Genomic DNA, 27,075 nt, shown 5'->3' on the forward strand with positions numbered 1-27,075 from the left:
AGTCGCCGCCGCCGAGAGGAGCCGGCCGGCACGGGCGGGCGCGCCGCAGTGGCCGGAGTCCGCCCCGCTCCGCCGCGCCCGCGTCTCTCCCGCCGAGCAACTTCCCGCAAACTTCGGCGGTTCGGCCCGGCCCTGCCAGGCCCGGCGGCGATGCGGCGCACGGCGGGGGCCCCGCGCTAAGTGCCCCTCGTCCGCCGCCGGAGCCGCAGGTGCGCGGAGCTCGGGGGAGCGTGCCCCCCCCGCAACCCACCCCCCCCCGACGCGGGGCCCCCCCGGGATGCGGGCGCGCCGCTAGCGGGCCGCCATGGAGGGGCCGAGCGGCTCCAGCTTCGGGATAGACACGATCCTGGCGGGCGGCGGCTCCGGCAGCCCCGGCGTCATGAACGGAGACTTTCGGCCGCACGGCGACGGTCGGCCCGCGGATTTCCGGAGCCAGGCCACGCCGTCCCCCTGCTCCGAGATCGACACCGTGGGGACGGCTCCGTCGTCGCCGGTGTCGGTGAGCATGGAGCACTCCGAGCCGCGCCTGGCCGCCGCCGAAAGCCTCCCTCCGCCTCCGCACCGCCTGCACCTCGGCCCGCATCCGCCGCCGCCCGGCCTGCAGCCGTCGCCCCCGCAGCCGCAGCCGCCCCAGCTGGGCTCGGCCGGCGCCGGCCCCCGGACTGCCACCTCCTCGTTTTTAATTAAGGACATTTTGGGCGACGGCAAACCGCTGGCGGCGTGCGCGCCTTACAGCACCAGCGTCCCCTCTCCCCATCACACCCCTAAGCAGGAGGGCGGCGCGGCCCCGGAGAGCTTCCGGCCGAAGCTGGAGCAGGAGGACAAGGCCAAGCTCGACAAGCGCGAGGACCCGCAGGGCGACATCAAATGCCACGGTGAGTGCTGGCCGTGCGGTGAGTGCGGGGCTGTGCGCGGCGGAACGCGGCGGGGCTGTGCGCTGCGCTGCTCGGTGCCATCCGCCGCGATCGGAAAGAGCCCGGTGCTGTTCTCCGAGGGCCCGTTCTCCTTTTTCTTCGAACGTATTTTTATTTATTTTTATGTGTAGATAAACTTGTTAGTTATAAATGCAGATAGGCCTAGCGGTGGGGTCGCGTTTGGAGCCGAAATGCGTGTATTTGTAACGCAGATGAGCACAAACCAGTGCCCGGCTTTCGAGGAACGGCGCGTAGAACGGCTTTGGTTCTTTCGATATAAATGAAAGGAAGGAAAAATAACAAATAAACCGGAACGACGAAGCACTGTCCCCCGATCTGGACCAAATAAACGAAACAACTTTTAATTAAACGACCGAGCAAACGGAGCAATGGGCAGGAGGGAGTCCGGGGCTTTGTGCTTTCCTCGCAGCGCCAATTGTTCCCCTGCGCTTCGGGACAGAAAGTCCGTTCACCTGCTCCTTATGTTATTTTATTTAAGTTTTTGAGGGCGGATTTGGCGCTCCCGGGGAAGCCCCGGTCTGCGCTTGAGCGCGGCGATGTGCGCGGGGAAGGAGTACGGAGGGGCTGTGCCCGGGCACGGAGCGCGCTGCGAACCGCTAGGGCCGGGCCACGTTGTTCTGCTTTAGCCCCGCTGCCGTGTTTTGCGGGGCTCAGGAGCAGCGTGTGCCTCCCGTTTGGCTGTTTCCGCGCTAGCGCAGAGCGCCCCGAGCAGCAGCACGGCCCGGCCCGACCGTCTGCGCGCCCCGCGCTCCCCAGTGGGGCAATTAGGGAGATTATGGTTCGTCCTGCGGGGAGGATCAAGGAGCGCTGAGACCCCGGACAGCGTTCGGGCTGAGGGATCGATGTCCCGGCGTGGCGGGCGGGGGAGAGGGCGAGAGAACAACGAAAGCCTCGCGGGTGGCACACAGAGCACGTTCCCGGGGAGCCCGGGCCGGACCGGGCGCGGGGCTGGGGCCGGTGCCGGGTCCCTCCGCCCCTCACCGCGCCTCGGTTCGCTGCAGGCACAAAGGAGGAGGGCGACCGGGAGATTTCGAGCAGCCGGGACAGCCCTCCGGTGCGGGCCAAGAAGCCGCGCAAAGCGCGCACCGCCTTCTCGGACCACCAGCTGAACCAGCTGGAGCGCAGCTTCGAGCGTCAGAAGTACCTGAGCGTGCAGGACCGCATGGACCTGGCCGCCGCGCTCAATCTCACCGACACGCAGGTGAAGACGTGGTACCAGAACCGCAGGTAAGCGGCCCCGACGGGGCGGCCGCGGGCCGGGCGCTGGAAGGGGGGTGTGGGGGGGTGCTCCTTTCGGTTGTCTCCACTGCCGTAATTTTCTGTCTCATTACATACGGTTGCGGCCACCCTAATTCTGTCGGAAAACATTAATGTCACCGTGCCGGGCCGCCATGTTTATTAATTTGTCCGCCGTGCGTGTGCGTGTGTCCGCGTGCGGGACCGTGAGAGGTTCGGGGGAGGGAAGGGCCCGGCCGTGCCCCCCGCGACCCCTGCCCGCAGCCTCCCCTTTGTTCCCCCCCCCAGGACCAAGTGGAAGCGGCAGACGGCGGTAGGACTGGAGCTGCTGGCCGAAGCCGGCAACTACTCGGCCCTGCAGAGGATGTTCCCCTCGCCCTATTTCTACCACCCCAGCCTGCTGGGCAGCATGGACAGCACCACGGCGGCCGCGGCGGCCGCGGCCATGTACAGCAGCATGTACCGGACTCCCCCCGCACCGCACCCTCAGCTCCAGAGGCCGTTGGTGCCGCGGGTGCTCATCCACGGGCTGGGGCCCGGCGGGCAGCCGGCTCTCAACCCGCTGGGCAGCCCCATGCCGGGCACCCCGCACCCGCGGTGAGACGGCACCGCGCTCCCCACCAGCCCTTCCCCTCCCCGTCCCCGACCGAGCCCCAGCACCGCGGAGAAGGCAGCGAGGGGAAGCCCGGGGGCTCCGGGCAGCCGCCGGCGGAGCGGAGAGCGCTCAGAGCGGGGGGACTCTCGAACCGCGCGGCCGCGAAGCGCAGCCCGTAAGTGGAACGAGCGCACGCGGGGGGCAGAGCCCCTGCAGCCGGGACTCGGAGAGCGGGCAGCGGGCGGAGGGAGCGGCCGTAGCCGTGCGGAGGGCCGAGGAGCCGCCCCCACCCGTCGGAGAAAGCGCCGGCGAACGGAGATCTTTGCACTGATTTTTCTCATGACCTTTTTTTTTTCTTTTTTTTTTCTTTCTTTTTTTTTTTTTCTTTTTCATTTTTTTCTTATCGGAAAGCGGCATGCTCCCCAGTGCGGCCAGTTGTACAGACCGAGTGCTGAGTGCTATATCATATTTATTATATGTCGTCCAGAGAAAAAAAAAAAAAAAAAAAGGAAAAAAAAAAAGAAAAGAAAAAAAAATCACTTCTCTACGTTAGTTTAAAACGAACGAACGTGGTTCTCCCCGTCCCTTTTCATGTCTTTTTGGATTCAGTAAAATAAATGCTTAGATGACAAAAGATAGATTTTTTTTTTATTTTTATTTTTATTTTTTATTTTGGTGACTGAAAAATTACAGGGAAAAAAAAATAGGGGGAAAAAAAAAGAAATAAACTTTATCTTTTTTTAACAAACATGGAAACTCGAGGCAGCTAATTTTCCCCGTACCGAGAATGCAAGGAAGGAGTTCTGAGCTGGAAACGCAAGCGCCACTCTTTTTTAGAATTCCTATTATTGATGTTTTCGTTGTTTCATAACCGGCGATTTTTTTTTTTTTTTCTGTGTATTTTGAGGGAAAAAGAAAATCAACATAAAACCCTAAAAGTCTCCGCGCTGCAGGTGCGGGCCCTCACCATTATCTGAAGCGCCTGGGCCGGGACCGCGGGGCCGGGCCGGGCCGGGCAGCGAACACCGCGCGGGGGTGAGTACCGAGGGGACTCGGCACGGAGCCCCCCAGAGCCGTCGCCGCCCCACGGCAGGAGCTGCCCGGCCCGGTGCTGCCCGGCCCCGTGGGGATTGGAGGTGGGAGGAGAGGGGCTCGGGTCGGGGTCGCTGCCCTCCGCCGGGTCCCGGGGCGACCCCGGCCGTAGCCTTCGGAGGTCGGCACCCCCCGCGAAATTAGAAAGTTATACAGCAATTACCCATAAAACATTCATAAAGCCCAATGCTATCTTCTCCTCTGAGGTTTTGGCTTAGCTTCTTTCTTCTTCCCCCAGCCCCCAACCTCTTCTCTTTTTCTCGAAGAGAGACAGGAATGGGAGGGAGGGGGGAAAAAAAAATCAAAAAAACAACAAAAAACGAAAAAAAGAGACGGAGAAGCCTCCGGGCACGTTTATTTGGGCTTTGCTAATTAGCGAGCGGCTTGCCGATCTCTCTGCTAATAACTTCGCGTTAAACCATATTGACCCCTGCCTTCATCTAACAAAGGGGAGCGGCCCGGGAACGCCCCCCCGCTCCGCTCCGCGCCGGGCGGCCGCCGTCGGCACTTCCCCGCAGCCCCGAATCAGCCCCGGTGGAAGCGGGGGAACGGGGCCGGGGCAGGACACGGGGCTCGGTCAGGGCCCTCTGCCTCCTCCGAACAACGCATCCAGGGCCTCTTTCTTCCAGAGGGAGGCGACCCTAATGGAAGAGCGGTCCCGGCTTCGTTATTCTTCTCGATGGGGTTCGGTTTTGGCGGCGCGAACTCGCTAGAAAGTAGTGAGAATAAGGGAAGAAAGTCCGTGGTAAATAGCTGAGCCAATGTGTCCCGGGTGGCGGCCGAGGGGCTCCCGGTGGGGGAGGGGTGGGGAACAGGTGGGGGTCTCCCTGCGGTGTTCTCCCAGCCCCGTCTGGAGGGTACGGAGCAGGGCCGAGGCCCCAGTCGCTCCCTTTTATCTCCCATTTCGGCGTTTTGGGAAGCGGGGCTGGAAGGCGGAACGCGAACGCCTTCGAGGCCGGAGCCATCCCTCTGGCCGGCTGCGGATGCGAACGAACCAAGCCGTCCGCCGCCGGACAGAGGGGCTCTCAGCGCTGAACCAGTGGGAAAGAAGAGCCCTCGATGTGGGTCCGCTGAGCTTGGAAACGAAACGGGACGCTGGGGAAGAGCGGTGTGGCCCGAGGGGACCCGGCAGGCAGCGGGTTTCCTGGAGGCGGCTGCTGCTCCCCCGGCACTCGCCGCTCCGCTGGGGACCGGGACGGCAGCGCGGTGCTACCGCGGCACCTTGCGCCCGTCCTCAGCACCGCGGACAGCTCCGGGGCTTGGAACGGCGCGGCCCGGCCCGGCTCGTGGGAGAGAACCTCGTGCTTCGTTCCCCGGCTCCTGGCAGCAGGACGTGCGAACATACAGGAGGCAGAGATGAAGATGGAAGAGGTCGAGACTCGTCCCGAGGCCGGGGCTGCCCTGGGGCTCCGTCCAGGCCGCCCCCACGTTTACCCCGTTGCAACCGGCGGGGAATGAAAGCGGAACGCCGCCTCTCCGCTCTTGCCCGCGTCTCTCCGGAATGACACCGGCGCGGTGGGACGCGGGACTCCTTGGCCATGCTCCGTGTCCCGTTGGTTTGTTCCTGCGGCAACGGGGTCGGGGTAATTCGTGCCTGCGGAGCTCAGCTCTGCCGTTGCCAGAGCGGGAGGTGAGTCGGTGGGGACGCGGTCGGGCCGAGCGGTGCGATGCCGCAGTGAGGTGCCTCCCCTGTTACGTTGCTCCTCTGGGTCGGACCGGAGCCGCTCTCCCGGCGCTACCCGCAGAGTGAGCGATCCGCGCTCCCTCCGCCAGAGCCCGGCGCTGTCCGCAGCTCCGGTTCGTGTACGGGAGGGTTTTAACATTTGCTGTTTTCTACCTTTGCAGAGTTTATCTTCCTCAAAAACTCGGGCGACGCTCCCATGCGGCGGCGCACCGTGAGTCGCCTTACATCCAGCTGCAGCTGTCTAGGGTGGGTGCAGCCAAGCCGGGTTCACCCGGGGAAGGGGCAGAGCCCATGGAAATGTCAGAAACGGCCCCTGCGCACGGGTAACGGGGCCAAACGGCGAATACCCGATGCAAGCTGGAATTACGCGGCTTTCCCCATTCATTTCGCCCCTCTGCAGAGCCCCCTCTCCCGTCGGAGACCCCGAGTGAGCCCCTTTCCGGCGGTCGCTGGAACGCGGAGTCCCATTTACCAGTATGGGAGCATAACACAAACCCCCTCCCCGCGGGAGCAGCCGCAGGCTCCGCTGCGGGGAAGGCATCGAAATGCCCCCGAGGGGGCCTGGAGGGGGGCAGTCGATGGTGCCCGACACCCCCGGGAACGGCACAGGGTAGGTGGATGGCACTGGCGGCCCTCAGAGCGTCGCTCCGCTCTGACCCGTTCCCCGGATGTGCCGCCGAACTTCGCTCTTTCCCGAGGCCGTGCTGGGCCGTCGGGCAGCCGGAGCGGGCGCATTCCCAGGCGGAGCGCAAGGGCCGGCAGGGCGCCCATCACATCAAAACCCCGTTTCCATATTCATATGCCCTATTTTCCACGAGCCGTTTCTATTAATGGAAGCGCACAAACGCCATTCCTCAAAATGAGCGAATTTGTAGGGAACCCGGGAGAGGCGACCCGAGCCGCTGAGGCTGGGCTCGCCGTGCAGCCCCCTTAGCCCAGCCACGGAGCCCCGCACAGCCCCTAACCCTCGGGCTACGGCCCCGCTCCACTCCCTCACCCACATTCTGCCCCTCCCGGCACTTGTCCGAGGCCACCGCGTTCCCCCGTCTCCGAGAGCCCATGTAGAGCGCTTTAATTGCCACATTTTCAAACCGTGGTAGCGGTGGGGCTGTCTTAGTAATTACCTTAATGAGATAACACCTTTCCTTCCCTCAACCTACTCATTATCACGCTTCTTGTTCAAATTTCAGCTACAAAGATCCATACTTTAAAAAAAAAAAAAAAAAAAAAAAAAAAAAAAAAAAAAAAAAAAGATGGTGTGGGGAGAAGTCTGAGATTTGTTTGAGGTCTTGTCCCTTAAAACAAGGACCTTACATGGATCACTGACATACAAAGGGAAACATACACCCATTCCAGGAAAGGTTGGTAGAAGTAACCAAACATCTGGGGTACCCCTTAATTATTCTTGGTTGGATCCTTTAGCTTGACCTGTAGGGATGTGAGGGTGTCAAAGTGATGAATTTTAAGATGTTGGGCTGTGAAGACGTGCAGCTGCAAGACTGATGGATTTAGGAAGGGAATGGTAACAAGGTTAGCTGCATGTGAAGTGTGAATTGAGATTTTTGCAAAGAGACTGTGATTGCAGATGGGCATAATGTTGTACCCTTGCATGAAATCTTGCTATTATTGTATAATGGTCAGACAGAGTGTGAAATGACTTACTACTTTACTTTTACTCTTTAATGAAGTTGGGTAGGGGAGGAGAACTACCAGGAAATCAATAGTGGTTGTGAGCGGAAACTCTATGACAGGTGCTGAGACATTAAATATTTATTTAGCTTTTTGCTCCCTTCCTTCCCTTTTCCCCTCCCTGATTTTCTGCTGTATCAGAACGCAAACAAAAATACAACACAGGACCTGGACAGAGAGGAAGGTGATTGCAGTATGCAAGAAGCGACTGTTGGTCTGTGGCAGTGCGGCATGTACATGCTCTATGTAAACTATCAGACAGCTCTCTCCATCCAGGCTACAGGCACACACTTTCTACATAGATGTTGAGCTGTTCAACATGTATCCCTCTTCTAGACCCTGCTGCCAGAATGTGGTAAGTTGGAGCACACTGCTATGACCCCACAGAAAATGCAGCGAGCTCCACTCCAGCTTAACACCTTGTTCTTCATTGTGCACCAAGAGGAGCAGCCCACATGGTGCTTTTATTCCAGGAGGATGGAGAGAAATATCTGTGCCTGCTCTTCTGTGCAGTGCTGTGCAGGTACCTTTGCAGACATCTTGTCAGCAGTGTCACACGTGGCTGGGGCAGAACAGCTATTAGCAGAATTTATGATTCCATTGTACAGCTGCACTAGTCTCTATGAATATGCAGTGAGGAAAAGGAAATGGAGCTGCTCCCTCTGGGTGCTGTCCTAAAAAAGAGAATTCCCCAGCTGACTGAACCCAGCCACTGCTGAGGATGGTCTGACAAATGCTGTCCCTGCACCTGGGCTTAGCGAGCTGCCTTCCTCTCACAGAGAACTTCATCTCCCTGCTTGACTCATGCAGCAGAGGTGCAGCGCCTCAGTGCCTTCCTCCCAGCAGCGCACAGACTGGGAGCTCTTGGATGAGGTCTCTGCCCCAGGGCCTCCCCTGGGCCCTTTCCCCACGGCAGGTGCAGCCCCTCCTTGGAGCTGTCAGTGAGGCTGTGCCCTGTGTTTGCTGTTGGGGTTGGAATTGTTACCTTCTCATCAGAAGTTGGGAAGAACAAGAAAGCTGGGGAATAACTGCCTAACTGGTCTGTGTTAGGGCTTAATGAAGGCAGTATTGTGTGGAGCAGGGAACATGTCTGAGACCAATCTTTGACCTTACAGCAGTCTGCCAGCCTTCCTTCTGGTGTTCATGCCTCAGTGCTGAGTACAGAGTTATGGAAGGGATGCCATATATTAACATCCTGTCACAGGGTCCTCTTTTCTCCTCTGGGAGAGCTAAAGGTCTCTGAGATGTGCATGGGTTTGATTCAAGTGGTGTCCTGGCAATTTGGGAAAAGAAATCTGAGGATGCAGACTGTGGGGGGACTTGCCACCAGTAAACTGGCTGGGTACTGAGTTCAGGTACTGTCACCATCCCTGTATTAAAACAGCGCAGCCCCCTGCAGCCTCTTGCAGCCGGAGTAGAGCAGTGCAGTGCAACACGCAGTGCTGTGCCTCTTCCATGGAGACTAAGCTCATTACAGTACAGTATTCTAAAACATGCTTAACCTCTCCAGGCTTGGGTGTTGTATCCCAAATCTACTGTGGAGCATGGACACCCCAATTAGCACTTACAATGCACTGTTGACATTTCTCTGGGCCAGCCCAACAGGAATAATTAGATGTGATATCTAACACAAAGTCATTTTTTTTTTTTTTTCCCAGCAGAGGGTACACTGAAAAATGAAAGCAGCATCTTATGCAGCTGTGCATGGCCTGATTCAGCTCTCTCACTGACAGATGTGGGGTGGCTGGGCTGGCTTCTCTGGGCCTGGGACTTCAGGGTTGGGCCTGGGGCTGCTTCTGGAGACAGGGATGGGTTGCACCAGGGAGCTGTCTCATGCTGCATGGACCTGGGAAGGAGCTGCATGGCCCTCAGCATGAGCTGTGAGTGGTGGCACTTGCTTGTACAGGTCTTCTCTTATTTTGGGTGTCAGATGGTCACTGGAGGGGTCACTCTTGCTGACAGTTTGGGCCCCTCTCCTGGTGCAGAAACCTGTGGGCTGGGTGAGGGACAGCAAAGCTTCCATTTGTGAGCACCTTCCTCAATAGCAGTGAGTGTAACAGCAGCAGCAATGGTGCTGCGCTATCACAGAACAACTGCCAGAGAGCCAAAAGGCCTATGGAAAAATACATGTGACAGTGAAGAGGAAAGAGCAATGTGCTGCAACACAGCAGGAAGGCAGCTGTCCTGTGCCATCACTCTTGCAGTGGGTCTGAAGATGTAGGTGCGCTCAGTGAGTACTCCTATTAGAAAGTGGTGGAATGTTTGGCTTTGGTGCTGTTTCTTGCCTACATTAATGCACTGCAGGCTGGAACTTGGAAAGAACTTGGCAGAGTGAAGAGGAAATGAAAATGGTAATTTTTCATGTAAAAGAGATCACATAGAGATTGCCTTTGTTGTTCACAGCATTTCCATTCCAGGATGCTCGGAAAATTAAAGCATACAAATAGAGAAAATCTGCAAAGCGTTGTCAGGTATTATTTATGTATTATTATTTTTGTTGGAAGAGACATGTAAATATAAAGAATTAGAAAAAGGAGCAACTAAAATAAATTATAATGGAAACCACAATAAATCTAACATGAGAATAAAAGTATAATGAGAACACATTTTCTTCAGCATAAATACAAATCCTGTCTGCATGCTAAAGCCCTATTAATTGGATACTTACTAGAGGAATAAATCTTTAAATGTGTAAAAAAATCTTCCTGCTCTGTGATGAAATATAAATATCACCAGATTTATTAAAGAAAAAATTCTGCTAAACGACTACTTCTCTTACATACTAATTTATGCTTATTCTACATCTGAAAGAACTCACCCTGACATGAACATCAGCTAAACGAAGGGAGCTGCAGAAGGAGAAGGTTTAATGTGGATCATGAGAAGTCTCTTCGATCAGGCACGGCAGGTTTCAATGAAGTTTTATGTTATAAAATAGAGGAAAGGTGATAGTCTCTTAAGAGACATAATACTTATCCCACGAGTGATATAATAGTTCATAATTCACCAGAGAACAAGGCTCAAGTGAGTCATATATATTTTATGGCACAATTGGGATTAATACCGTACTTCAGAGAGGCATGCATAACCTGTTCTATTTATATGGAGAGACGGTTTAAAATTCACCCTCTTCTCACACCCTTTTCTCCTACCCTTTGGCACCAACTTATGAGAGAGGGACGTGAAAAAAAATGAGTGTGGACGTCAAATGAAAAACAGACATGGGATCAAGGTACGGCTGCAGAACCCTTTGCCAGGAGCTGCACTGGTGCTGCTGTGGCAATCAGAAATGTTGAGTTTTCAAGTGACAGCTGCCCACTGCCCCAGAAGTGGTCAAATCTCCACCAAATGCGTGGGTGCACTGTAGATTTTTTTATAGTCACGCTTGGTCCTTTCTGCACCATCACTGTCCTTAGTGGGTGAGCTAGGGGCAGACTGGTGAGCCACTTTCTGTGCCAGCTTTAGGGTGTGATGGCCATGGGGGCTCACACAAGGGAGGTGAATGTGTGTAGTGGGATGGGGGGTGAGAACTTTGCTCTCACCACCCTTGAGATGTGAGACTTTGGGGAGTCTGCTGTTTTCCTAGTACACTATGAATCGGATGTTTAGAGATGGTGGATGTGGTGGTCAAGTCTTGTCCCAAGGAAATATGTTTTGCTCCTATGAAAACTTGTTGTTTTCTTTTGAATAATTTTTCTGAAATGTGTCTGAGAGCAGGAATTCAAAACACAAACTTGTTCTCTTCCTAAGGGAAAGCCACTTCCTAAATTGTGTCTGAAGAGTGGAAGCAGCTCAATATGACTTCCCTGCAAAATCCCCTCGAAGAACAAAAATGTCCACGCTCCTGTCCTTGCCCTCCAGCTGGGCAGCAGGCACTCGATGCTGGGATTGATAGCCAGATCTTCTTGGTTTTGGTCAGAGCTCAAAGCACCTCTATTATTGGTCTCAGTTTAATGCAGAGTAGCAGACTCTGTGGCATAAATATTGGTATTTTTCTGGCTTCTCTCTTTGCTAGATTTCCCAGCAAAGTGCAGTGAGTCTGGGAGCTTTTATGAACCATCCCAGAGGGGCTTAATCACCAGGACTGGAGTCATTGGTGAAAATCTCATGGTGCTCTTAGAAGGAATTAGAAAAAAATAATTCTTCATGATCCGGCACACATATAATGCTAAACAGGGTTCGGAAGGGCTATCTTTGAGCAAGTGGTATTGAGGAGGCATCTTTTGTCACAACCAACTACTATACATATAATAACGATACACTTAAGTGATACATAACCACCATTTTCAGAGCACTCTATGGAGAAAGCATTTCATACCACATGGTTGTTTTATTGTGTGCATTGCTTGTGATTGTTACAAACCCTTGCCAATGAATGACAAATTTACATACACATCATGTCAGCCGGCAATATTTTGCAGCCTTAATTGCTTTAGCTTCAGGCATTCTGTGTCAAAATAGAGTGTTTTACGTCCTGCAAGTTGCTCTGTTTCTTTGCAACAGTTAAATTATTCTGTAATTTGCCTGTTTTCCTTCTAATGCATTGTCCATTAAGTCATTTAATAATTTATGTTATAAAATGTATGATGCAACCTTAAATAGCGTTTAGAACTATCTTGAGGTGTTCCCGTTGTTGAGTCGGAAAGGACAAAAATCTGAATATGCATTTGTTTAAAACATTTTTCCAATGGTTTTGTGCCTGCTGTTAAGGATAGCTGAGGGTGGAACCAGCCAACTTGGGGCTGACCCCACCATGACAGGAGCAAGAGCTGAAGCTGGTGCCGCAAATGCTCCTGCTTGCTGCTCCTCTCTGCTGTGCAGCCCATAGCTGCCTGCGAAGCTCCAAAGGGCTCTGAGCATCCATGTGTCTCACTCAGAAAATGGAGGGAACATCACAAACCTGCACTGAGAGCAGCTCACTGGCTCTTGCTTAGCATATGTGCTCATGTACTTCCTCCTCTCAGGTGGAGGAATGGCTGTGGTCACTAGCAGGGTGTTTCTGTTCCTTGCGCTGGAACAGGGGAGCAGAGCAGGCTGAGGGGAAGCCTCGTGGTGGCTGCAGCTCCTCACAGGGAGTGGAGGGGCAGTGCTGAGCTCTGCTCTCTGACAGCCACAGGGTCTGAGGGAATGGCATGGAGCTGTGTCAGGGGAGGGCAGGTGGGGGTGAGGGAAAGGTTCTGCACCAGAGGGTGGTGGGCATGGCACCAAGCTGCTAGAGTTCAGGAAGCCTTTGGATAATGCTTTCAGGCATAAGGTCCCATGTGGAGCCAGGAGTTGAACTCAATGATCTCTGTGGGTCTCTTCTTACTCAGGTTATTCTATATTCTATGGTTCTAGGTGTGTGGTGGTGCATTGGTGACAGCACTCTGGGACAGCTTCTTGCACAGCCCACACACATGGCCTGAAAATATCAGCTGCTCCTGTGCATGCTCACTCAGAGTGGGAGCTGACTGTACTGAAAGTCCACCCATCCACCTACCACCAGTATTGCCTGCTAAACTCCATGTTACTTGGACACCTCCAGGAATGGTGACTTGACCACTCCCCTCGCAGCCTGTTCCAGTGCATTAGCACTCTTTTTGAGAAGAATTTTTTTCTAACATCCAACCTGAACCTCCCCTGGAGCAACTTAAAGCTATTCCTTCTCATGCTATTGCTCTTACCTGGGAGAAGAGGCCTTTCAGGTAGTTGTAGAGAGTGATAGTATCTCCAGATGTTGCAGCTAGGGATTGCTTTGTATCAGCTTTTTTCTGGTTGTTGTAATCCACAATGCTAATGGAGTGTCTCTCAGGCAAGGTGTGTTGGCGAGCAGCTGGCCCAAGCTGTCAGTTTCTCCAGTTGATGCTTCTTCTGAGGGTATTTGTCCTCATGCCCTGGCAAGTGTCTCCATTTCTGCCTGGCCCAAAGCTACTAGAATGGGGCCTGTTGTGATGGATGGTTAAACTTACAAGTCATGGATAATGTAGGCACAGACCTGGCACTGCAACTCCTAATGAAGAACTATCCGGCTGGGTGCCACTCCCAGTACAGCGTTTGGTGCAATTAGGACTGTGTTTCCCATAGCAGAAGGCCAAATTTGCTGAATGACCAGTGAGGGTCTTGATTCCTGTTTTCACGTTGGGGTTTATGTCTTTCCCACCCCTGAAGCTCCTGGTTTGGCTTGAATACATTTTGAACTATAACAAATATCCTGATACTCACACCACATGAATGAGGGCAGAAGGCAGGGGGCAACTCCTGGCTATGTTCCTGCACTGAATTTAATTTTTCATTGATAATTAGACTCTCAAAGCCACCTGATATTTTTGACCAGCGGGAAACAAAGGCCCACTGATTGACTCCAGGGATACGTGCAAGCAGCCCCCACTGTGCTCATGCGGCAGCTTCACAAAGACTCAAAACAAGAGCTGCGGCAAATTGGATCACCGTGCAAGTTTCAACTGGCCCATTGTGTACAAGTAGTAAATTGAGAGCTGATATTTCTGAGAATTATTTATTAGCAAAGCCCGGTGTCTCACTCCCCTTGTAGTTATCCTTTGCAAACAGCTTTTTACCAGTTTGGATGAGCAATCTACAGCACTTCATTATTTTTCTTTTATTCGGATAATTATTAAAAGACAGCCGAGATTTGCTCAGACTGGCAGTGTACTGCATCTGTACCCAGCTGGGCTGATACCTTAACAGTTAGGCATTATGTGTTTAATTGTATAAAATGATAATGGGATGCATTTGCAGGAATTTATTGCAGTGCAAACAATAAAATAAGATTATTTTGAGATTCATTTCTAATGCCTTTTGTGTTGTTAAGATTCTAAATAAAGGTGTCATGGTGACAGCTTCTAGTAGAGTGACCAGTTGTAAGCATTTAGTACAAAAAAGGTGTGAAAATGGTAGGCTGAGACCAGTTAGCAGAAATCATAGTTATACATGCTGAGACCTGCGGTGTTAAACCAAGTCTGAGTAAGCCTTGGAAGGGGATTGATGACTCTTATTGTTTGGTTTCTTTTCTTTAAAAAACAGAACAAACAGGATGATGTACGAGAAGACAAAATGATGAGCATTTCATTAGCTGTATTTTCCCTGCTAACATTTTCCTTAGTTAAATTGAAAAAGCAGTACCTCTGCCATGGCTTGGGTTGCATGAAATAGAGAAAGATTCTTACCCATACTGTGGCAACTCCATGTAAAGAGTAAATATGCTTTCTGTTGATCTAATTATCTTTTGAGATAAGATTCCTCAAACAGTAAATAAAAACTGTGTTGGTTAGATGGTGTTTTGCTGGGAAAAAAAAAAAAAGAAATGTTTTTTGAGTGGTATGGGGTGAGAACATGCTTGTCCTGGGGAGTGTTTTGAGAAATGTTTGTACAGATGATCATTGGTACTGATTGCTTCCCTCCTCAATGGGAATTTTAGTGATGGAGTACTGAAACCTTTGGAAGAAGGATCTTCTCCAGGAAAGAATTTCCTGTGTGACCACTGGGTTTATTTGAGCTGGGTGTGGGTGCTGGGTTAGAACAAGAAGCAGAGGTTTTCCCAACCTGCAAAGCCCTCTTCTATGAATCCTGGGAGAATGAAGGCAGTGTCTGTATGTGCAGCTGGACAGGCCAACCTGTGGAAGCAACATCCATCCAAGAGGTAGATCTCCTGGCCTTTCCCAACTAATCTCCTTGGAAGCTGAGCAGGGACAGCTCTCCTTCTTCAGAGTCCTGAGGCTGTGAAAATCAGACATAAGGAAGAAATCTGCCCTGAGAGCTTTTCCATGCACGTGTAGAGTCTCTCAGAGGCCAGGCATCATGGCCAGGGGCACTGCCACAACTTGCAGCCCTGTGTGGCTCAGTACATGCCCCATCAATTGGGAGGACTGGGGTGGCCTGGAGACCTCAAGTGACACTCTCACCTGGAAGGAAACTCTTAGCTGCTAAGGAAAAGGACCCATAGATGGTACCAATGGTATGATTCCAAGAAGCTTTAGTTCATGGAAATATTTTATCTTGGAAGCTGCCATGTTAGCAGCAGTTACATTTGGAGGGTTTTAGTTTTGTTTTGCTTGTTTTTCTAATTTCATCAAGTTGCTGAAATAAACCCTCAGTAGGTCACTTTCAAACTGGAGAGAGGCACAGAATGGATGACATCAGCTCCCAAGTCTGGAAAGAAAAAAACAGGGACCAGCCAATAGTCCATGATCTGTAGGGCAATGGGACTGTATGCTCACCTCAGGCGTGCTGCTACTCTTCTGCAACCAGAAGGTAAGTTTAGGATATATCCTTGTGGGGCCTTGCATAGCACTTACACAGAGACATCTGCATGACATACGACAGTGAGACCACACAGGTACTGTGGTTGCTGTCCCAGAGCAGCATTGTTTTATCCTTTCAGTCTTGGACAAAACAACACAATTACAGGAACTAAAGCTGCTGTCTTTGATGATGAAAAATTCTCTTGCAGCCTTGATTTTGAATACATTTGAACATGTTGCCTACAAGATGTAGACAGAAATGAGCTGTGCATTTAACTGGAGCAGTTGTATATTCTGTTGATGTCACTCAAGTGAAGTGATGCTCAGAGAGCAATAAATGCATCTATTTAATAGTGAAAAAAGAAATACCTTGTTCTGATAGAGTTTTTCAAATTCTGTGGTTTGCTCACACCATGGTTAATCTGGACCCTGGGCAAGAAAAGGCTCTCTCAGACCCCACTGAGGAAGGCTGCCCTGCTCCCCAGGAGGAGCCCATGAGGTTGGCCCTGCTGTGTGATCCTCTCCATGGCATCCCATCAGTGCGCACCACCCACAGGCAACAAAACCTTTGTGCAACCATGGGGCCTGTGAGCCCCTGAGAACTTTGCCTTGGACTTATGATTTATGTTTTGAATACAGCCAACCACCAGCATATTGGTTCTACAAAAATAAAGGCAAAATAATCCCAGTGACTGAGTTCTAGTGAGATGGGTTCAGCCCTGCACCTCAGAGGTGCTTGGGCTGTAGCTCCAGTGCTGTTGGGCTTCTTCTCCAATGCAAGGAAGTGTGGATCCACAGTTGTCCTATTAGGCTGGCTCCTGGTGGAAGAAAGAAATTAGGTTGCAAAGGGCTTTGGGTCAACCTGAGAAACTGTGCAGACATGAATTCCTAGATGGCAAAGTATACGTGGCATATGGGCCATGAATATGTCATTTGCTGAATAAATTTAACCTCTTGTAAGTGGAAACTGCCTCAATTTGCCAATGTAAAGAGATAACAGCAGCAACAACAACAACAAAAAAAAAAAAAAGAAAAAGAAAAATGGGTGGACAGTTGTTACCCACTTCTCAAGGGCAGCTGAAATTAATACCAGGCATTTGAGTTGGCGAGGTGAAATATTGCAGGCACAAAATTTTCTCATCAAAAATGCCACTTCCTGATTGAAACTGAATTCTTCAGATGGTTTCAGCTAAAGAAAACAGATTAAATGAAACAATAAAAGAGGTTTGGGATTCATTATTATTATTTTTTATTAAAAATTCTGGTTTTTAAAATTTAAAATTGGCGGTCTGACACCAAATACAGGCAAATACGATTAAAAGCCATAAGCATGAAATCCTGTTTATTTCCCTTTGCTGTGAAAAACAGATACCTTTCCTTTTTCCCCCCTTGTCATGTCAAAATGAAAGGTTATATTCCCAGTTTAGCCACTGAAGTGAGGATTCAATTATTTGCATAGCTCCAGTTGTACAACATTCTAATATTTATCTTTCAGCTGCTGCTGGAGATACAGTAATATCTGCTACTCCGGCAGGAAAATGGAATTTAAAAAAAAAATAAATAAAAAAGAATTGAACATGTAGGGCCATTATTTCTGTTTCACCATAATTATGCATCGTGTTAAACAATGTATGCTTCCATCTAATGCAAATCCACTACCTGGAAATACACAATTACCATAATACCTCTCTGGTTAGACATACGGTGAGACTATGATTATGCAGAGTGTGGGGAGAAGTTTATGTATAAAATTATTCTCTGGAAGAAGAAAGGATAAAAAAAAAAAAAAAAAGCCTAAGTAAAAAGCTAAGCCAGCACATTATCTAATTCTCAATGTAAAATAATGCAGAAGTGCGGAAGATGAACATCTGATTTGTCACATCTGATACGCTAATGTTTTATCCAAAAGGAAGAACACATTGTAACATGCTCATTCATCTGCATAAACACCACCTGGCCCTTTGCAGGCACCTACTCCGGTAACAAAAGTTAATGGCAGCCCATTTGTAGCCATTTCACTGGTAGCATGGAAAGGCTTTTCTTTTTTTTTTTTTTCTTTTTTTTTTTCTTTTTTCTTTTTTTTAAAATTTTCTTTTTAAAGTAACATATTTACAGGAGAGCACTGAGGAACATCTTCCCTCTCAGCGCTTCCTTCTCAGCAACTATGATTTAAAGCCCTTTAAAAGAACAGCTAGGAAACAGCATGTGCAGCTTGCACTGAGCATGCTCACACGCACACCCCATCACATGCGGTGCACAACCAGCACACACACACTCAGGTTTTAATCACCAGCAATCCTCCACTGTGGAGGCAAACAAGGAGACTGTAACGCAAATCTGTATTTACTCAGAAGTGCTGCTCTGGTCGTGATCTAAATAGCAGCTAGTTATGGTTTCTAATGTGTGGCTAGGGATGAAACAGATTTGTTGCTTTTTTTTTTTTTTTTTTCCTTCTTAACTGGCACATCGTGGTCATATGGTTCAGTAAACATGCCTTTGTGCTACATTACACATATGTGTGTATCATCACTTTGCTCTCAGACTTAAACAAAAACTGGGCACCCAATTCATAAAATGCTGCATACCAGCTCTGCTGCATTTGAAGCAAATTTATACAGGAAGGTGAGAAATCCAAAATAAATATGTGAATTCTGCAGCTATTGAAATTATAACTATGCATACACATATTTCCTCTTGTGAAACACCTAGGGGGACTTCTGGGTTGCCTGATCCTGGGCCGGGTGGGATTGGGCCAGGCAACCTCTAGCAGTACTTTCTAGCCCAAATTGCTTTGGTTCTGATGCAGTCTCCTCATGGGATGACCCTCTTAAGAACTTGCCCCACAGCCCCAAATCACTATTGGAGAGATCCAGGGAGGGTTTCCTCCCAGGCACCAGGCCGAATCTGAATGCTGGTTGTACCTCTAGTCTCCAGTGGGCAGTGTAGAGTGGGAGACTTTGGCATGTCTGGGAAGGAGACATGGAGAGCTGGGTCTGGACTATTCTGGGTACTGTCACAGAATGACTCTGAGCTTGAGCTGAAGACCAGAAATAAGGCTGCAAGGGTTAAATGTTAAGGTTTAGCCAGGTGGTGTTTCACCCAGGCCTGGAGTGAGCCAGGTGGGAGCTGTTAGCAATTAAAGAAGAGTAAATGGTCTTGATCAACAGTCACTCTCAAATACCTCTGAATCAAGCCTGTGGGTTTTTTTTTTGGCAGCTGAAGGATTGAGATACCTACAGTGGGTATGGGGTACAACTGCAACAACCACATAGCTCTTCTGTGGATGGCTCCTACTACCTAGAGAAGGCTGGGAAATACTGGAATTTCTTCATGCTTTTACTCTGTGAGTATTTCTATTTAATGACTCTCTGGCATCTCCCTTATGTGCTCAGAAAAGCCATCTCCTGCCTTCCTGTCTCAGTCCAGGGCTAACAGCAGTCTGTTAGCACTGCCCCAAGCACAGGTTTTAAATTAAGAGCCCATTTTCATCAATATGTGCATTTAAAAAAAGTCTCCATAAGAATCAATGTAAGATTTTCACTTAATTGTGGAGTAGGCACATAACAAGAGTGGAACAAGGAAGGCAGCATGCAGGTAGGTCTAAACCTAACTCCACTTGCTGCAGAACAGGTTCAATTCTTCTCACTTTCCTTATGTGAAGGAGTGAAGCTCTCACACACTTTCTTTTCTGACAGAGATGTCTATCATCAGTTAGTTATCACTGCTGTGTATTTATTTAATTGCAGTTGGAGAATCCTTCTGCTTCTGGGGGACTCCTTTATTGAAGGAATGCTGGAGGTTATAGCCCCTATTTGATGAAATCGGGTGTTGCTGAACTAATGAAAGGCTGACTAAAACATGCTGTTTTGTTTGTAGTGAAAATCCTTTTTTTTTTTTTATTTTTTTATTTACCAGAAACTGTTTTTAAGGAGTTCTATAACAAAATGTTTATGTCTGTATATCATGTTTCTGAGGTTATCTTCTGTCAAATGTGTCTCTGAATTTATGAATATTGTGGTCTGTGCCCGTGTTTCATTGGCAATTTGGACCCTTGCTGTTGTACTTGTTACCCTTGACCTAAGAGAACCCAAAGATGTAGGCATCATTTCCATTAATTTCCCGAGTCAATTTCATTCCTGTGCTCAGTGTATGTGTAGCTCAGTTGCATGTGGAAGACCTGTACATAGCCAAGAGAACTTTGCCATCATTATTTTTGCTCATATTTTGGTAGATATAAAGGCCCGTGCTCAAAGTGCCACTACATTTGTGCAGAGGGATATTAGCTGAGTCCAGAGTACATTATAGCTACATGGATATTTGAAATAAAAATCTCCCTGTTAGCCCAGTCTGCTGAAGAAAGGGGAATGTCAAGAGAATACTTATCTTTTCTTTGCCTGCAAGGGAAAACAGATCTGAGATCAATGGGAGTCCTCAAAGGGAAGTTGAGAAGGGTCCCTTTAAGAGTAATCAATGTTCTTTTTTTTTTTTTTTTTTTTTTTCCAAGGGGAAAATAGTTTTGTTTGCTTTTTCCTTTATTTTTTTTTCTCTCCAAAGAAATGCCGTTAGCCTTTTCATTGCCTCATAGCTAATGTTCTATTCTATTAGCAATTATTATTCCTATTGTAGCAAAGTGTCCACAGCACTTTACAGAGAAGCCATGCAGGTGACAGCGAGTCACCTTGTTCATCTCTAAAGGAAGTGGGGGGAGCGTAGTCTGTTGGCCATACAGAGGTTAGCAATGCCAGAGGCTCTACTAGGAGGAAGAATGATGGTGAGATAACAACCATTCCTTTCTTTTGATGAAGAGTAACCCTTGCTTTACAGAACCTTTGGGCACTGGAGAACAAAGGCAAGTGTGCCACAGACCTTGCCAAGCATGGAGCCAACCAAGTTTGGGAGAAGGGGGTAACAGAGGGGCCTCATCCAGTGGTCCCCTCTTGTAGGCTTTGTCTGCATCATGGTTGTAAAACAAAAATATCCTTGAGCAACAGGTACTTGGGGTGTTCAAGGCACTTCAGAACACTTTTTTTGTCCTTAGGCACTTCTTAAAATCTCCCTGCTGATGCTGTAACTCAGAACACATGGGAACTGAATGTGCATCTCCTTAGACCATGAACCAAAATCCTAGTTTTCATGGGCAATGTCATATCAACATGCAATGTAACCCCGAATCTTACATGCCAAAGCAAACATGCTTTACTAGTGCTCTCCTTTTATATGTGTCTCAACCCCCAGCATAATGCCCTATCTGTAGAACAAAAGGATGCTCTAGAGACCAAAGCATCTAGTGAAAGGAACAACCACACTGATCTGGTCACTGGTCTTCAACATGGAACCTTCCAGAAGTTTTATAGCAAGGCACAGCCCCTCTGGTGAGCATTTTTTGCCCTTTTCACTGCCAATCACAGGCAATGTGCCATCTGGAAATCCTTACCAGTGGTTTCCTTGTTAAGATTTATTTGGTAAAGGCTATGGAATATCTTACACAGAAGTAAACCATACCCAAGAACTTTCCCTACCCTTCTCCTTGGAGATGTGATGAGAAGAATTTGCAGGCAGAGCTGTAGTCCACCAGTGAATATAGACTATTATGTGCAGCCAGTCATATGGGATTCTCTTCTGGATTTAAGTGGATTAAATAAGGTGTTATTTTCAAGGAAATAATGTTTTTGAAATTACAGGAACTTAGTGAAAGCTGTTTCTCTGCAGCCGTTCATACAAGCTCTCCATCAAGAAATGATGGCTTGTTATGTTTCAGCTGGTATAACTGCTGTCTTTTTGGAACAAAGGAGCAATTAGAAATCATTTGTTATAAAAGCCTCTTTCCTTCTGTTATAAGAGCCTTTGTCTTCTGCTGACCCTTTTGAAAGTTGCAGTTTTGCAAAAAAAAAAAAAAACAACAAAAACCTTGAGAGGAAGCTTTCTTGTCTTTAATCTAAGAGCAAAGTAAGAGCCTAAGTAACTGTCTGTGGTACCACTTTAATCAAGTTAATGCAGCCTGCTAGACTGCAGGCTTTGGTTAGTACAAAGAGACACTCACATGTAAGCTCATGAGTGGATACTTTCACAGGGCATTCAACTAAAAAACAGCTCTATGAGATAAGAGATCAGGTCCAAGAGGAGTCAATGACATGGCATACAGTAGATTGATAGGGGCTGGGAATGATGCTGTTGTGTTGTGTCGGAGAGGTGTAGTGGCAAAAGCCAGCTGGGCCTTCTGTCTGGCAAAATTTCCTTTTTAAGGTTCTTGTGAAAAAGGAGTGCACCGTGATGGACCTTTGTTTAGTTCAAAGGTTTTTACCTCTTTATTCTAAAGCCCCATTGTGAATTCACAGGGCTTAAAATATGTATCACTGTCCCTTTCATTTTATCCTTCTGAAAGAAATCAAAGGCAAATAAAAAAATAGTTTCTTTTTTTTTTTTTTTTTTTTTTTTCTCTCCAATGAGCAATGAGCCTGTTTGAAATGGGCTGGTGTTTGTACATAAGGTCTCTCAATCTTGTATTTTCTGGAGAATCTTCCTGATATTTGTAGGGAAGTTGGGAGGATGCTATATTAAAAAAAGAAAAAAAGGGGGAGATGGAAGGGGAAAAGAATTCCAGGTAACTTCTTGGTACTCTGTACTGTAGGATTTGTGGTCGTTCATTTGGCATTTAATGCTTACAATCCTTCACCTTCATTTCTGTCATCTGTTACTGTATAAAACAACAACGCTCACACATAGATGAATCTTTATGCTTTCCAGAATCACAGCCTAAATACAAGAGCTGACAAATAAGGCTGAATGCAGAAGAAAAATCTCGGTTTATTTTTGCTTTATTCTGCAAAAAATAAAATAAAAAAAAAAAAATTAAAAAATCCCACTGGCACAGCTGTGTTACTCCAAAGAATTTGCAAAATAATTGTCACGGCTATTGCTAATTGTTTGAGGATACCTGCATTGCTGCTGTGGGCATGTTTTTTATTTAGAAGGAGAGACTTTCTTGTTTTCTCTATTTGCAGGGCACTGGGTGCTCTCTGCTGACATATGATATGTAGTTTAAATTCTATCTTTTATCCGCTCAATACATTTAAAGCTTAATCTTGGTGATTGACAGTTTTCATGAAAAAAAAAAGAAAAGAAATGATTTGGTTTTTACTGTGAAGACAGAATAATCTGTTAACAGAGCAAAAATATTGGTGACACTACAGTATTTCCAAAGGAAATACTTTGCGCATCATCCTGGGATGTGAATCAAAACAATCATGACAGGTGAATGAAAAGAAGAAAATTAAGATATAGCTACAAACAAAAGCAACATTAATAATTCAGGCAAATAAACTTCAGTATACAGAAAGGAAGCGTGCTGTCAAGGTGATGGAGAATGTTTCCTGAAGTACAGCACATTTAGGTAGCAGAAAAATATATAATGTTTTATGTTTCCACAAGGGCTTTTTATATCCCTAATTTCACTCCCCTTGTTACATTTTCCCAAGTAATGTTATTTGGTGTGATCCATAAGCTAAACCTGGTTTAATGAGTCTGATTTTTAGTACGGTAAACTTCATTATGATTTTTAAGGTACGAAGGATGTCTGTGCTGTAAGGGGAACACATCTCTCTCCTTCAGCATGCCATAATTTATTGCTGTTCGGCTTTAATTGGCATGCATGGCTGACTCCTCTGCCCAGCTATCTCCACTCTGCTGGCTCTAGGAGGCACTTGGATCCTCTGCTGGGATCTTTCAGCAACATTTTCATATTCATGATGATTTATTTGTAATTAGCTGTGTGGTTGGGCACTCCCTTGCTGGGATGTTGTGCTCTTGCTTGTGCCAGGAGGTGCCTGGGCCATCAGCAGATTTTGGGATGGTGAGAAAACAGGTGTGGTGAGGCAACTTCCTCATCCTGAAATGTAATTTTGGACACCTATCCATCTTCCAATCACAGTTGTACCAGATCTTCTACTGGCAGCTCCACTGCTGTTCCTCCTAAAGCATATGCTCTTGGAAACCACACCTGGGGTGATGGAGGAGTTTAATAACAGCTGTGCCTTGAGTTCAGTTAGTGGTTTCTCTTTATGTTCTCATTTAAAGCAGCAAGTAGTCAAGGCTCAGGCTGCTTCGGGGTTTTAAATGACTGCATATAGTCTTATGAAATGCATTAAATATCACTACAATAAGAAAAAAAAAAACATGAACTGCAGGAGAAAAACAATTTGTAAGTATGACTAACACAAACTAGGCTGTTCCAGTGTTTATAAATATTCCTCTGTGGAGAGAAGTGTGTGCATTATAATAATTATACATTAGTGCCTCATTAGTAGGGGGTAACATCCACACTGCTTCATTTTCCTCTAGTGTATTTTTCATAAGTTAACATCTTAAAAAGTCTAATTCAGCATAACTGGGAGACTGCAGGCACCCACACGTCTGTGTGTCCATCTCTGCAGACAGCCTGGGGGCTCCTGCTGGGCGCAGCCCCATGGGGTCACTGTGCCCTGGGAAGGATCTGCCATGGAGAAGAACTGCTGGGGAATATGGGGAATACGTGCTGCTGTGAATCACTTGGGTTTCCTGATTTTGCAGGGTGTGCACTTCCTTCCTGTGGCATTTGCACTCTTGAGGCTGCGCTGCAGCCTTGGTGTGAGCCCATGTGATGGCCTTGGTCTCTGGAATGGCCAAACAACCTGTTAGCATACCTCAGCACTGCCAAATCATTTGGTGGCTGAAATGAGGAGATTTTTCTGGGTGCTGTGTTTTTTAATAACATTTAAGATATCACTAGTTTGCCAAGGGAAGGTAGCAGGACTATATATCTTTTTAATGCCAGCTGGCCCCATAATTTTCACTACCTGCTAGGATGGGGTAACTCAGCACACCATTTCATCTTTTTCTTTCAGTTTCCCAAACAATAAAAGCTGATTAAGTGTCTTTGCAACTTTGTTTGTGGTGGAATCTTGTGTCTGCATATGGACCATATTAATCCTGGGGAGAGAGAGTGCGAGTGAGCGCCAAGATAATGAAGGAATGAAACACTTCTGAGACTTTCCTTACTGTCACTGCTGCTACCAGAATTATAATTACATTACAGAAGGGAAATTAGTGATAACCTGAGAGGAGCAATTCTGCTGAAAACTCTATCCCATCATTAATTTCTTTTTTTGCTCTCTGGTCAAGGTTGCAGTTTATAGAATCTAACAGCGAGATGGCACTTCACTAACCCTTCCTGTTTACAGAAAGCAAATTGACTTTGGAGCAAATCACCTTTTTATTGTTAGAAAGACAAAATAGTATATTGAGGAAAAATGTACTAATTGATGGCTTTCTAAATAAAGAATGAGCATGCAGTTATACTAAATTGGTTGTCTTGTTCCTCAAATTAATCTCTTCATTATATGAGACTAGCCTGAGTATTTTGTGTTTCAATCCATCTTTTAGAACAGCATTTGATTAATCAACTTAATGATGACAGTTTTTAGCTTGTGACAAATGACACATTTATGTAGGCAGTGTTTCAGGTGATCCATACTATTGTAAGCGAGAAGAAAAGAAACATCAATTTGGGAGGTTAGATTATTATTCTATGTTTTACACTCTCTACAGTTTCTCTAATGAAAAAGTGAGATTTGGATTATAGTAGACTGCCACCTGGAAGTGATAATATTAAATACAACTTCTAGACACTGTATCTGCCTTCCCCTAGTAAATATTTTGTGTAATGAATAATATTGATCATATATTCTGTCAAACAGGAGCTTAATCAAAATAGCAGTCAACAATTCAAGCCCAAGTAACTTTGTTTTGGGAAGTTAGATGATTGCTGTCAGTGTTACACTAGACGTAAACTAACATTTCTTTGCATGTACGTAGAAACAGATCCAATTTTCGAAGATGAGAATAGAGGCAATGGAAGTGAAGTGAACAACATCATGGCATCAGCTTTCACCCTGGCATAAGGTGATTAAATCACCATCTCAGTGACAAGATGCATCGTTGCTGTTGGGAGAAGACAAGTTCAACCTGGCTGCCTCCTAGTACGAGTGCAACTTGGAGGAACCCAGTTACTTCCTGAGATGGAGTTTTTGTGTGGCTGAACTTTTTTGTTGTCCGCAATACTGGCTATATATGGTAAGAGTACATCTTTCACCTACATTTTACTAACTAGATGAGAAATGGTAGTCTCAAGACCTTCCAAAAAGCAAGAAACAAACATTTAACATTAAGCCCAGGAGTCTTTAGCTAATATTTTTTTTTTTCTAGAGGAACAAATTGTACTCATCTGCAAAAATATTACAATATTGTTTTTTAAAGCCCTTAATGCTCAGGCATCCTCACTGGATGCCTGTTATTCTTCCTTTTCCCGGTTAACAGGCTGTTTTTTGAACTCTGCAAGTTTTGTAACTGGTAAACGGGATGCTCTTAAAAATGTCTAAATATTTAATAGAGATCAGCAGATCAGTGAAGAGCAGGGTGTCCACAGGTGGGTCAGAAGCAATGCTGGTAAGAGAGGAGAAATGGCTCCCAGGGCCTTGCTGGCTGGCTGCCCACTGTGAGCGGGCCAGGCTGGGGGTTGCTGACAGGCTGCAGAGCTGGCCTGGGGAAATAAATCCAAAGCACTTTAGGAAAGTGTCTTGTCCTGTGTGGATATGAAAACAGCCCTTCTTTCATGTCGCTGTTTTCTACTTCACTTTGGAGACAAAGCCTACCTGGGTCTAAAATATAGATATATGTAGTGCAGAAGGGTCTCTGGGGAGCATGATCTGGGAAGCAGCTGCTTTCACACACACACCCATGTTGATGATGATGTCCTCCCAGTGAGCCCAGGGCTCTGCAGGTGCTGAGGGAGTGCTGGTGCTGCACACCATCATTTAAATGTGGGCAGCTGGTCTATAGCTGTGGTTTGTGGTGAGGCAGGGCTGAAAGGGCTGGCTTGGTTCCTGGTTGTATGTTGATCAGGGACAGAGTACCTGGTGTCAGATGTCACTTTGTCATCTGTGTCTGTGGGCTTAGGATTGTATAACCCGTGGATCTTGTCAATACACACCTAGCAAAGTAAAACACACTGAAAGTGGGAAGAGTGTGGGACTGTTTTTGTGATGTGATGCTGCACTGGCTCCCTGCTTCTCTGTGCCAGTTTATTGTAAGAATTTCATTAATGTAATTCCTATGAAAGCAAAATGCAGTGATGCTGATTAAGTGGATTAGATTTTGCTTAGATAAGAGATTATAAAAAATAAATGCTAATAAAGTAAGGTGACACAATGCCATGGGTTATGCTTCTCTGAGAAATGAGAGTAGCAGCACTTTGTGGGAAATATATGACACTTCATCCTTAGAAATATGTGGGGGCTTACTTGGACCTGCAGTTAATGCTACTGGAGCATAGCAGATGTAATTCCTTGGAAAATAGCTAGCAACATACATGTATGTGTATAAAATTAACTTGATTATTACAAGTGAGAAAATAAAACAGAAACCCTAAAGTCCCCATAAAAATCTTGTTTCAGTCATGCTACCATTGAACCAAGTACTCAAGGAGGTGAGAACTGGGGGGTAAGAATGCTTCGTTGCTTGGGCCCAAAGTACAGCAGAGAAATTTCCCATAAATAATGATAAAAGAAGGTCAGT

The 27,075-nt window shown here is 47.5% G+C and overlaps 1 protein-coding gene and 1 long non-coding RNA gene across 2 annotated transcripts in view; both read left to right on the forward strand.

Annotated features, from left to right (window-relative positions):
• Nucleotides 1-251: 251 nt before the first annotated feature.
• Nucleotides 252-4,063, forward strand: BARHL2 (BarH like homeobox 2). The gene is made up of 3 exons (XM_015869915.2): nt 252-875; nt 1,937-2,162; nt 2,460-4,063. Exons 1-3 carry the CDS (start codon nt 305-307, stop codon nt 2,770-2,772), a joined length of 1,110 nt encoding a protein of 369 aa, XP_015725401.1. The 5' UTR covers nt 252-304; the 3' UTR covers nt 2,773-4,063.
• Nucleotides 4,064-18,669: 14,606 nt separating this feature from the next.
• LOC107317348 overlaps nt 18,670-27,075 on the forward strand; it is a 41,052-nt gene continuing 32,646 nt past the window's right edge. Inside the window, exons 1-2 of the long non-coding RNA XR_004308241.1 lie at nt 18,670-18,811; nt 25,318-25,575. This is a non-coding gene — a long non-coding RNA (uncharacterized LOC107317348). The remainder of the gene's footprint in view (nt 18,812-25,317; nt 25,576-27,075) is intronic.

This window comes from Coturnix japonica, chromosome 8 (assembly GCF_001577835.2).
Source record: "Coturnix japonica isolate 7356 chromosome 8, Coturnix japonica 2.1, whole genome shotgun sequence".
NCBI lineage: Eukaryota > Metazoa > Chordata > Aves > Galliformes > Phasianidae > Coturnix > Coturnix japonica.

Bases quoted from the DNA above. Each gene is read 5' to 3' on its own strand.
- BARHL2 (XM_015869915.2), top strand. From the start codon at position 305: ATGGAGGGGCCGAGCGGCTCCAGCTTCGGGATAGACACGATCCTGGCG. The intron at 876-1,936 runs GTGAGTGCTGGC...GGTTCGCTGCAG, and splicing joins GGGCGACATCAAATGCCACG to GCACAAAGGAGGAGGGCGAC. The intron at 2,163-2,459 runs GTAAGCGGCCCC...TCCCCCCCCCAG, and splicing joins ACGTGGTACCAGAACCGCAG to GACCAAGTGGAAGCGGCAGA.